Below are 12,532 nucleotides of genomic sequence, written 5' to 3'. Positions count from 1 at the left end.
TCATCAGAAAACTTTATTCAGGTGCGATTATTTCCATACAAAACACACAATGCTGAGCTAATATTTACCCCCCATTCCCCCCAGTCATTCTCAAACCCATTCTCAGCCAATACAACAGTTCTGAAATGTTCATTTTGAAGGCCATTGGTCATAACAACAGCTTGAATCGTGATATACCAAAATATTGCAGTTCTTGTAAAATAAAAAAAAAAACAGCTTATATATATTTATATTACAGTACAGACTTTACAACAAATTCATTGTTAGAATGCTTCTTTTATTGCATTAGTCAAATTTACCTTTCAAAAAAATCATTGAGCGCCAGCTTCAATTAGTTTATGCTAATTATGATAAACATTTGTTAAATTCCATATGAATATTAACAATATTTCATTTACAAAACAAACATATTTAAACAATTGGGGCTGGCTATTGCAGCTAACCCCAGACAGGCAACCAGTACAGCACACAAAAAGAGGGTTTTTGTGCGGTTTTGTTCATATTTGCACTTGTAAATTAATGACATCTTGTTTTCCTCAAAGGTTCATTAGTATTTGATAAATAAAAAAACTTTCGGAGTTATGCATGGTTCTCTGTTTCTCTAAAAGAGATTGTTTACGAGGCTAGACACGCATGTGTGTTTGAGACGTCATAAATCCAGATATGATTACAAACCTCCTACATTATGAAAAGTATGCACTGTGTAAAAAGGTAGAAACACAAGCAGCGTAGAGTTGGAAGTGTCCACCAGAACTCCTGTGAGAGTGTGAGTTTATGTATTTATGCCAACCTCCTTTAAAGACAGCCATTCATATCCAAGTGTTTGCTTGAGCCCAAAGTTAAAAAAAAAAGAAAAAAGAGAGAGAGGTACGCACAGAGGAGTTTTGATGCATGTGCATACGTGTGAGTTTTGTACGCGTGCATTTGAGTGTACGTTTTCTTGGCTTAAATAAGGGCACCAATGGGGATACGTGGCAAACATATGTAGGCCTGTGGGGTTCTGCTGAGGTTGATGGGATTACCGTCCAGGCGAACATCCTCAAGAGCGTTGCGGATGTAATTCAAATTGTGTGGATTGCAGAAGGTGTCCTCATGCATCATTTGGATATTGTTATTCTGAATGATAAAACGGAGAATGTTTTCAATGTAGCATCCAGCAAAGATGTCAATGTTCATTAAAGAGCACTATGCAGATAACCATGAAGACTTCTTAAAAGTTAACTAGCTCTTTAAATTAAAGTCTATACACAAATGTCAATGTTTCAGTTAGGTGGCAAGTGCCATAGATGTCCACAAGGTGGCACTAGTGAGGTGGGAGTACAGGTACCTGTAGGTGCAGAGAGCGCAGACTGTCAGGCAAAGGAACCGGGATGTGGTCTATGTTGTTGTCTGTCAAGTAAAGGTAACGTAGCCCTGGCATGTCCTAGAAACAGAAAACGTGAACTGATGACAATCCTGTCAAACTAAGTTATCTAGTAATAGCAGCAACTCCCATAGAAAGTGGACGTTTTTCTGCTGTCTGGTTTTTCTCTCATTTAAATTGTTTTCTCAGGTCTGTTTGCACAAGAGTAGACTATCACAGGATCAAGGATCACTATGCAAGGAAAGCTTGGGAGCTAAAGGTGGGATTATGCTTTGTTATTAAACTCCACATTATTGCTTTTTTCTTTTCTTCTTTTACCTTGAAAGCTTCTCTCTGAATGCCAGTGCTGCCCAGCTGGTTGAGAGAGGCATCAATAAGGGTCATAGAGGGTGGCAGAGCAGGAAGTTGTCTAATAATATTCTCTCGTAATACCAACTCCTCCAGAGCAGGAAGGCCAAAGAAAGCATCATCATCAATCCTGGAAATGCCATTGCTAGTCAGATCGATCCTCTTTAATTTGTCTTTATGACAACAGAAGACAAAAAGATCATTCAGTAAAGTTCATGAAAACATCAAATTCATATTTTAGCATCAAGCTAATGCTATCAAATGTTGCTAAAGCTAATAGATCTGGTTATGAAATGTTACTAGACAAACTGCTGTCTATATGAACTCTAGGCTTCAAGTCAACAGGAATTGTCATTTGCAACCCATTTTACTTCTGTAATCTGATGTATTTTTATGAAACCAGATATTCAGCTAGAAAAAAAAATGAAGGGCAGAGCTTGATTTTATACAGTTTTGTCAATTTCATATTGACTTGAATTTAACTGTGACATGATAAAAACTTTGACTGTCCCTTTGATGAAACACATACTCAGGTTGGCGAAGTCAGACTTGCCGATCCTAGCAATTTTGTTGTAGCGGGCATAGAAATGAGTGGTTTCTTTGGAAAGGGGAGGAACACGGTCCAGCTTCAGGTCATCACAGTACACAGATCCGACCAGGCAGGTGCAAAGCATACAGGTACCCATACCTTACCACCAAATTAACAGGTGGCATTCAGAAGACAAACACAAATACATATTAAAACAGAGAAACTGTACTGATGCACATGCCAGCGGCCGCCTGTTTGGAGACATGAGGCAAATAGTTTTTGCACTTTTGAATCATATCGTTAAGAGACTAAAAAAGTCACATGCAAACATGTGCTGTATACAGTACAGCAGAGGTGTCCAATCCTGCTCCCAGAGGGCCACTTTAGTGCAGACAATAGGTGCATTCACACCTCGTAGTTCTAGGAACTAGCCAGCAGGGTGTTTCCTAGGGAACCAATTTCTTCCAAGGAACTTCCACCAATAGTTCTAGGGACTATGAAAAGGTTCCTCTGGTGTGAAAGCTCCTTTTAGCTCCATTACCCAAATAAACACACCTGAACTAATGAAGGTCCTCAAGAGGACTAAAAAACTTCCAGGCAGATGTGTTGGAGCTCTTCAGGATAGTGGCCTTCCAGGAGCAGGATTGGACACCTCTGCAGTGGTATTGCAGAACAGAACTTCATAGTGATATGTAGGTATCTCTGGTAGCAACAGAACTTCATTAGATAATACACTGAACAGGTCTTAGAACTACTGAGGATACATATTATGGAATTATTTCAATTGCCTTCAGAATGATTAAATACAAGTGAAATACTAACCTGTTGTATCTGTGTCAATATCAGGTAGCCCTGAACCTATATCACCCCCAGTCCCCTCCAAGGGAGTGGTCGGGGTAGTTAGGAGTATCTCCTCCTCTTGTTAAACACAACAACATGAAGGTGTTAGGAGAGAGATTAGCACATGGACAATGGAACAGGACAGACAGTGAGTAATACTGACACTGAGAAGTTATAATGATTATTATTGTTATAATGCACACCAAAGCAAATGAACACACATTTAACAAAGGTCAGACAGTTAAATTAAGTATATGGGTGTCACAGAGGGAATAATATCAGGGGATTGGTAGAAAATGCTTAGAGCCTAGAATTGATGGGTGCAACAATAAGTTCAGTAGTGATCGTAACTCTTGCTAAGCTTGTCTAAACTATTCTTCTAAAAATGACTCTAGTAAGTTGTAACCAACACCACCAGATTTCATAGAAGTGCATAGTATTGATATCATGGTACTGACCTTCATCTAAGTCAGGTATTATTATTTCAGTGGTGACAACTGGGGCCTCAGTCACCCCAGACTCTTCTGGGCTCCCAGACTCTCCTGACTCCAAAGTGACCTCAGGCTGTTTAGACTCTTCGGGGACCCCAGACTCTTCAAACACATCAAAGGGTCCAGGCTTTTCAGGGACCTCAGGCAGCACAGAGATCTCAGGCTCTCCAGACACCTCAGGCAGCACAGAGATCTCAGGCTCTCCAGACACCTCAGGCAGCACAGAGATCTCAGGCTCTCCAGACACCTCAGGCAGCCCAGAGATCTCAGGCTCTCCAGACACCTCAGGCAGCACAGAGATCTCAGGCTCTCCAGACACCTCAGGCAGCACAGAGATCTCAGGCTCTCCAGACACCTCAGGCAGCCCAGAGATCACAGGCTCTCCAGATGCCTCAGGCAGCCCAGAGATCACAGGCTCTCCAGACGCCTCATGCACCCCAGAGATCACAGGCTCTCCAGACGCTTCATGCACCCCAGAGATCACAGGCTCTCCAGACTCCTCATGCACCCCAGAGGTCCCGGACTCTTCGATAACCTCTGCCAGCCCAGAGAGCCCAGACTCTCCTGAAATCTCTGGAACACCAGATACTCCTGACACCTCAGGTTCCCCAGAGAACCAAGATTCTCCCAACAGCTCAGGTACTCCAGAGGCCCCAGGCTCTCCTGATACCTCAAGTACCCCAGAAGCCACAGGCTCACCAGATAGATCAAGAACCCCAGAGGCTGAAGGCTCTCCTGACACCGCAGGTAAGCCAGAAGCTCCAGACTCCCCAGAGATTCCAGACTCTCCAAAATCCCCAGAGGCCTCGTGTGGAAGGGTTTCAAGCGTCAAGTGGAGCTCCTCCTCTTGTGAGAGACAGGTGGGGTGGCAAGAAAGAAATTAGCCTCCTCAAAAGTAGATGAGATAACAGAAGTGCTGGCAATGATGAGTTACCCATTCTGGATCAACATTTTAACCGATACAAAACTGTTAAATGTTGTGAATTACAGGTCCTGATTCCTTGCAAAATCCTCTGGAAATCCCTCCCCACCAAGGTCTAGCAGGTAGAGACCATAAATTGGACTCCACCCACAGAAAAACAAATATTGTGCTGAAGTAATCAAGAATCCTCTCAAGCTATACTATTTAAAAAATGTAAAGGGACATCTAATATGCACCATTTAAAGGGATATAAGGCACAAGGTTACTGCCCCAGTGACAAGCTGTTGAACCCCTAAAGATACAATTTTAAAGCATTTTTTTTTTCTGACAGTGTAAATATATAAAGCAAAGCAAAGTCCTGAGTACTGACCTCCACCTGAGATCAATATTATGCCTGAACCAAAAAGCCCAGAGACTCCAGAACCAAGGTCCTCTGAGTCCACAGAACCTGATATGTCACCAGAGGCCCCAGAACCTCCAGAGCCCAAAGGCTCTCCAGAACCAGACGCTTTGTCATCAAGTAAGTCTCCAGAGCCCAAGTCACCAGAACCCGAAATGTCCCCAGAAATCTGAAGGATGTCAATGGGCGTCAGACGAAGCTCCTCCTCTTGTTCAAGACAAGGTTAGGTGTTAGAACAGTTATTAGAATTAGAATTACACTTAGAACCATACCATATGGACTGGTTCAGTAAACACTATGAGTGATGAATTGAATATGATGCACATAAAAAGCAAGTTAAAGAATTATTAAAACACATTTAACCAATCAGATTGCCAGTTAAATGGAATGACAGCATGATGAAATGGCTGGCAGGCTAGTCATGATAATTAGTAGTGTGTGCATTTGTCCATGCATAGTACAGACCTCCCTGTGCACTAGGGCCCATCAGAGTCCCGGACTCCCCAGAACCTGATGGAATAAGCTGAGGCTTTATGGGTAATTCCTTGTCCTCTCTCCCCTCAACTGTCCTCCGTTCCTCATGTTCTACATGTTCCACCTCCTCCTCTTCTTCTTCCTCTAATGAAGCATGGTGTGAAGGATCAATGTCCTCATCAGGGCTCAAGGTGCCAATCTCTATCTGCAAGAAGAATTTAGGTCAGTACACTATACTCATTTTTGTTATGTTACAAACAAGGCCTTTTCAGACTGCCGACGGTTTAAATAATTGTGGTTAAAAATGCTAAAGCAATTTAAAGTTCTGGTTTAAAAAGACTCCAAAAAACAAGTAGAACATAATTATTTTGCTCTGTACTGCTCCTGGAAGGACACCGTAAAGTGGAGTTTAGCTCCTACCCTGATTAAACACAACTGAACCAGCTAATCAAAGTCTTGAGGATGACTAGAAACTTGAAGGTAGATTTGTTGGGGCAGATTGGAACTAAAATCTGCAGGATATTTGCCCTCCATGAGTGGGACTGAACACCCATGAGCTATACTGAACTGATTCACATCACATATGGTTTTAAAAATTGCAGACACTTTAAGACCACTGATTGTGACAGAAACAGTTTTGAGGTTCAGTGAAAGGTGTGACTCGGCAAATGGCTGTCCCATTGCAAGAGAATAGGCTTTTCACTGGGTATCAGCCTATGCATTTAAAGCTTTCAAAGTCACCCTCTTCCTTATAAATGCTAATTGTTGTAAGGTGTGAGACAAATTACAGATCATATTTATGTGCTGATTTTTAAAACTATCCATTTTTCATTTCTTTTACTCTGCAAATGTAATGTTGACTAGTTTTATCAGCTTTTTTGTATTCGATTCCACTACAATCCAGAGTGGGGAGCTGTGAAACCATTCACAGTCTCATCTGCAAGCAGCTGCAATTCTCCAGAAATGGTCCTTGTGGAACCAAGACATACATGGTAGCAGAAAAATACATATTCTTTCCAGAGTGTTGAATCAACTCCAGAGATGTCTCTCAGTTGTCTCACAGAATGGTCAACTTGAACCTATCATGCTAAATAATTTTTCAAAAAACACCATTATTAAGCTATAGAACAGTAATTTTATTCAAATGCACTACACTATTAATTTTGTCAACAATCAGGTATGAAGGCAAATGGCCAAAATCTATGCTGAGAGTCCATAAAACAACAAGCCTTTGAGAGATCTTACTTAGAAAATATGCTTGCTTTTCATACAAAAACCTAGCCAAACACGCAAAGCCAAAGGCTAAAGGGATGGCTAAGAGGAATCAATAATGTGTAAAGCAATAAACAGTGCTAGTGACTCATTTCAGATACCGGGATGCATGAAAGCTTTCTGGAACCCCTACCAAAATCTATTCTACAGCAGCCAGGCCTGTGACTCACAAGCCTGTCAGCATTTTGTTCTTTAGTCAGAAAGGGTAGACAAAAGATGTTTTTATTCAGTAATGTACATTTCATAAATGTTGTTTAAGTTTGGAAGTATCTTTCTGTTGTGGAAGCAATGAAACAGTTTGTTTTATGTTTTTACATAAAGGGGTCATTAGGTTATACTGAAAGTTAGTTTTATTTTTTCGAGAAATAGAGAAAAATAACCATAAAAAAATGATCAAACATACATAGATAGTATTGCAACTATAGATAAAGGCTTGTGTGCCTTCATACTTTTTGTTGGCATTGCTTTATGCTTTTTCAGAAACCTCTAGAACAGGTATATTGAGTATATTATTAAGTCCAACCTTTAGAGCCCAAGAGTCACATGGCATCAGGAGCAACATTTCAGCAGTCACTCTAGTGAGAGTAATATAAATACACCTGCACATACATTATATGTCTCTGTTCACACATGCATTTACACAGACAAATACAGGCATGCGCCTAAGGAACCTACAAGCACTCTTACATGTGCAAGCAACTTCAACTTGTAACTTCTCAAAAACAGAGTCTTAACATGTACTCAGTTATGTAAGATAAATTTAGTCAGTTTATTTACATAAAGAAGTTGTACCAGAAAACAAAATAAACTACAATTCTGAAACATTTCTTCTTAACACGTCTGAAACAGTTCATTTCTTAATAATAATAATGATAGAAACTCTGCAGATGGTGAGAAACAACAAACATTTCCACACTTTATGAAGAGTTGAAAACGAAGAGCCTTACACAAGGAAAATGTGTTGTAACTCACAAGTGTGCTTTTGATTGTGGGTTTAACTACATAACATTCACATCAGGATCAAGTTAAGTCTCTTGGCTTCAGTGAAATTCTTCTAAAAACCCATCTTGGTTTGTGCCAGTCAAACATAGTTTTAGCCCAAATTTTTTTCCATGCTGAAGATGATGAACTGGTTGTTGTTGTCTCATCGTTTTACTGAATACATTTCTTCATACCTGCAGCTTAACTTCTGGCTATCAAACCTCAGCGAACAACTCAAAGCATGTAAAGATGTGCAACATTAAGTATAATTCCCAAATTAATGTTCTTAACTAAAACATTCCTTTAAAATGAAGATATTTTCGATGTGGATGCTGCTACAAATGTAATTTAGGACATGACAACCAATTAGACAGAAAGCTTAGATGCTTTGAGCTACCACCAATGATGTTATTGTGCATCCAGTCCAAAAAGTACAAGTATGACTAGTGTTGTACAACTATTGATTATGAGTGTATTTCAGTACAGTAAAAAATGCCAGTGTCTGCCTCTCATTCCATAAGATTGTGCCAGTGGAAAATTCAGAACATTTCACATTCAACCACATCTGGTCTGTCCATCATACAGATGATATGTCCAAGAAAAGTATTTGTTACATTAAAAAAAAGAACTATAAATCAATCTGACACACTGAACTTTGCTGCACCAGTATGCCTCTGTCCACGAGCAGTTCTTTAAACAAAGTACAAAAACAAAAACTAACCTTTGAATGCAAATGATAAAGTATGTCACAAACTAACTTGACTGAAAGCTTTGTATCATAAATAATGAAAATGGCGGTTCTTATGAAGTTTCACTGAGAAGGGATGAATATTAGTATGCACAGCCGAACACTGATCTGAAATCAGAGAGGATGAGTAAATACAGGCCCACATGCCCTCAGTGACCGACCCTGAAGCACAGCAGCTGGGTTTAAACCAGTTCCTAAATGGAAATCATAAACCAAAGACTGACATAGCTGGATACTATTATCCCCAGGAACATTTGGATCAACAGAGCAAATGAAAAGTTGTCAAACTCCCTGAAGCAAAACTGCAGAAATACATTCCTGCATGACAATTAGAACTGAGTCCAATGCTTGAACATTAGCCATCTCAACAGACTGGAGGAAACTAATGAATATGCAGAGAGAGGAATCAGCAATCGTGGTCCAAATATGAATAAGGCTTGATTCGAAACACTTAGATGAGACATAAATCGGAAAACATACTTTTACTTGCTTGTTTGAAAGGAAAGAGTTCATGTACTGATGCAATACTCATTTATGGCAAGTAAAGCTGCAAAAATGGGGTCATCCCAAAATTCTTGAATGACTCTCTCACCTGTGGTTCATCAATTCCATCATAATAGTCATAGACATCGCTATCCACATTCAGGTCTAAATCCACCTTGTTGTTGTCGTAGTTATCTAGTTCTGCTTGTCGGACGTATCTGCGGGGAGAGGCTGCCACCACACTCAGGACCAGGAGTCCCCACATCAACCTCAGCGTTACCATCTTCCTGCTAGACACAGAATCAGATTGGATTAATGTCTGGTGAGATCTTAAAATGTTCATGTAGAAGAGCAGCAATAGAGTTAGTAAACAGAGGACATGAATGGCTGGTTGGATATAGCAACATAATCAGTCCACAATATATCAAGTGACATAACCTTATCAAATTTAAAAAAATATATATATCACACCCTGCATTTACATGTTGTGCATACGTGTCTTAAAAATCAAGGATTTGGCTCACCAAGTACTATTTATACACATCCATTAAAAGTGACTTCTTTTTTGGGAATATACAGTACATACAATTTATTTTTGAGGTACATAAAAATCACAGTAAAGATAAATTAAATAGCAGAATTCCAATCAATAGTCTATTGTTACCTTCCTTGCATTTACAGTCTCTGCATGGTTCTGTGGCCATAAGTATAAAGATGTTTTTATGGGATAACTCAGTATTCATTACCAGGGTTTAGACAGCCAGTAATACTGAAATATAAACCTCTACAGTCTTTAAAAGAGCCAAGAAGTCACCACCTAACCCAGCAGCCATCTTGAATGCACTCAATGACTGCTTTGTGCATTAAAGTTGAAAGGTCACCTGTGAAATGCCTGACATTATAAAAGGTTTCTTTTTAAACATAATGATGACATATAAAGTTTTTTATTATTATTATTATTTGTAAATATAGCATGTAATGGAAATGTTTACATTCTTTAGTTTTTTTTTTGTTTGTTTTTTTATTCTATATGGGTCCATGAAGAAACTTTAACATCCATTTTATTGCACAAAAGGTTCATTTAGGTCATTAAACATTCTTTACAATAAGAAAAAAAAAAAGGTTTGTATAGGAACTGTTCACTAAAAGGTTATCCCCCCGCCCCCCTTTTATTTTTAAGAGTGTGGGTAAATTTTCTATTACAAATCCATACATATTGAAAGAAAATAAAACATAATTTTCACATTGTCATTAGCTGACCCAGAGGAAATCTGCAGATGCTTTTCCATTTTCTGTGCTGATTTTGGAGAGAAATTCTGCTGACTGGATAAAAGTCTGGGATTAGATTCCACATGGTCCTAATCAAGTTCTTAATAACTAACAATGTACATATTTCTTTCTCATATTTTGTTGTCAAACTGTTTCTCCAACAGTTATCGTCATTAGAATTTGAGCTCATTTGAGATATATGAATGATAAGAGGCTCACAGGAAAGCAATGACCAGCTGGAGTGGAGGAAGAGCAGGGTGTACTTGATGGGCAGACCAGGTTCTGGTCCTCGGGGTGAGACGGAGAGAAAAAGAGAGGGAGAACTCTGACAGAGCCCCTTTATGAGTGTCTGACTCTACACTCAAGTTCGAAATTCCACCGAGGTTTGTGGACAGCATGGCAATGAGTTACGATCTCCCTCTATCTCTCTCTCTTTCATACACACACATATCCACGTAACTCTCCATGAAAGGCTATTTTGGGGCACAGCTGCACTCTAGAAACCACTGCATTTTTAGACATAAATCAGTTCCCTGTGGGTTTCTGACAGCCAATCAACACATGCCATCACATCACATCATGAATAGAGATTATATAGCGGTGATATCGATTAGAGTCTAACTAGTTCAGTTTGTATCTATGAAAGAAAAATCGTCTCACAGTAAAGCTTCAGTGTATCGGTGCCTGACAGCTTCAGCTGGGAAATGCTGAAAGAGAGACTATACTGCACACAGAGCTTGGCTTTTACACACTCTCAACAGTGTTTGCAGTGCATAGACCCTGTGTGAGTATGTGTGTGTGAGAACTAACTATCCCAATGTTGTTTTTGGCTCTACCCGACAGTATTCCACATACTCATTAATTTTACAATTTCTTCTCCTCTAGTGGTTCTGCCAATATTGCCAAATTTATGAATTATTTAATTCCAATAAATCAAATTGCATACATATATACACACACTGTAGCTTAATTAGACACATTAGACGTGTTAAATTCAATCTGTTTGGCAATTACAGTTATATCTACTCTGAAATCTTGGAAGTTTCTATAATATGGCCCTTGACCTGAACACATTTCCAATGACCAAACATCTCTTGTCTATAACAGTATTTATAGCTCTCCTATCACACTTTCTGCAAATACTCGTATTTTTATTGGTCAAGCTTAAAAAATCAACTAAAAAGTTTTCAAATATCAGTCACACAAAACAAACCAAGGAATAGTAAACTGATCAATAAAGAACACATAAATTGCCATCATTACCACACAGATCACCTGTTAACCCACTTATAAATGTTGTAAATCAATACTGTTATTATTGTAAGAAAATTCATAAAGATGATGGAGAATGGCAGTATTATATCATCAAGCCAGATATCCACAAACGAAAACGGAAGAAAAAAAAAAATGACAGCCTCAGTAAAGTCAGTCATGTGTACTTGAACTATTTTAACTTAGCAAATGTGCATTATTATTACAAGAATTACAAGATTCATAAAGACCATGGTGTGCAACCAGTCATATAGGCTACAAGATAAAACTGTAAAAAATGAAAGCCTCAGTAAAGCCAGTGATTTGCATTTTAGCTTTTTTAGCTTAGCCTCTGTGGCCAAGTACCACTGAGGCTAAGAAGCAGAAGGGACCCCAAGAAGCCCTTAGGTCCGGTCCCTGCTCTAAAGCACAGCAGCAGCATTTAGAAGAACATACAGTAGAACCCTTACCTCTTTCTCCTCCTTTCCCAAATGGTCCTGTTCTTCAGCTCGGACAGGCAGAGGGTTGGTGGGCCTGGCCAATGGCAACAGGTCACTCACAGTGAGTGTGTATCTGTGTGTGGATGCTTCTGGGTGTGTGTGACGTGTACGTGTGCACACACTCCCAGACCCGTGTGCCCTACCTGTCTGTATGTGTGAAGGTAAGAAATGAGACTGAGAAAAGGGAAAAATTTAGTTTTGGTCGCATCTACAGCAGCGCCCACCCCATACCACACTGCATCACACACACACACGCACACACTGAACGGACACACAATTTGCACGCTGACAGACCCCCAGCTGCGAAAATCCTTTAATCCCTTACAACCATCTTTCTTTTTTGTTTCCTGAAGAGACACATAAGTTATTCAATCCTAAGTATGAGATATTTGTCTTCCTTTTCCTGAGGTGAGCGTGAGGGATACTCTGCTTTCATGTAGGGATCTGCCGGGCCCAGGCGCACAATGGGCCCTCTGTGAGGCTCCTCTGTTAGTGCAACGCTGAGAGGTAGAAAGGGCCTCCATTCTGCTCGGCGCCAGGATTTGGTGCTAAAACTCTACAACTGTGCTCAGTACCTCTGTGCAGAGATGCACTGCAGAAAACCTGCTAACCTATCAGGAAGTGCCGTACAAGTGCCTGCTTCATGTTCGGTGGGATGTTT

General features: G+C 39.8%; 1 protein-coding gene across 2 annotated transcripts; it reads right to left on the bottom strand.

Moving 5' to 3' along the window:
* Positions 1–11: 11 nt before the first annotated feature.
* On the bottom strand, positions 12–12,008 carry epyc (epiphycan). Of its 2 annotated transcripts, XM_058773877.1 has the most exons (10): positions 11,842–12,008; positions 8,961–9,141; positions 5,359–5,572; positions 4,864–5,100; positions 3,539–4,417; positions 3,063–3,158; positions 2,241–2,399; positions 1,682–1,884; positions 1,328–1,423; positions 12–1,116 (listed from the first exon to the last, which is right to left on the bottom strand). In XM_058773877.1, exons 2-10 carry the CDS (start codon positions 9,132–9,134, stop codon positions 946–948), a joined length of 2,229 nt encoding a protein of 742 aa, XP_058629860.1. In that variant the 5' UTR covers positions 9,135–9,141; positions 11,842–12,008; the 3' UTR covers positions 12–945. The 2 variants fall into 2 exon arrangements, with proteins under 2 accessions (XP_058629860.1, XP_058629859.1); XM_058773876.1 differs by lacking the exons at positions 3,063–3,158; positions 3,539–4,417; positions 4,864–5,100.
* Positions 12,009–12,532: the final 524 nt, after the last annotated feature.

This window comes from Onychostoma macrolepis, chromosome 04, assembly GCF_012432095.1.
Source record: "Onychostoma macrolepis isolate SWU-2019 chromosome 04, ASM1243209v1, whole genome shotgun sequence".
Taxonomy (NCBI): domain Eukaryota; kingdom Metazoa; phylum Chordata; class Actinopteri; order Cypriniformes; family Cyprinidae; genus Onychostoma; species Onychostoma macrolepis.
The sequence above is the reverse complement of the archived record's forward strand: the minus strand, read 5'-3'. Positions and strand labels throughout refer to the sequence as shown.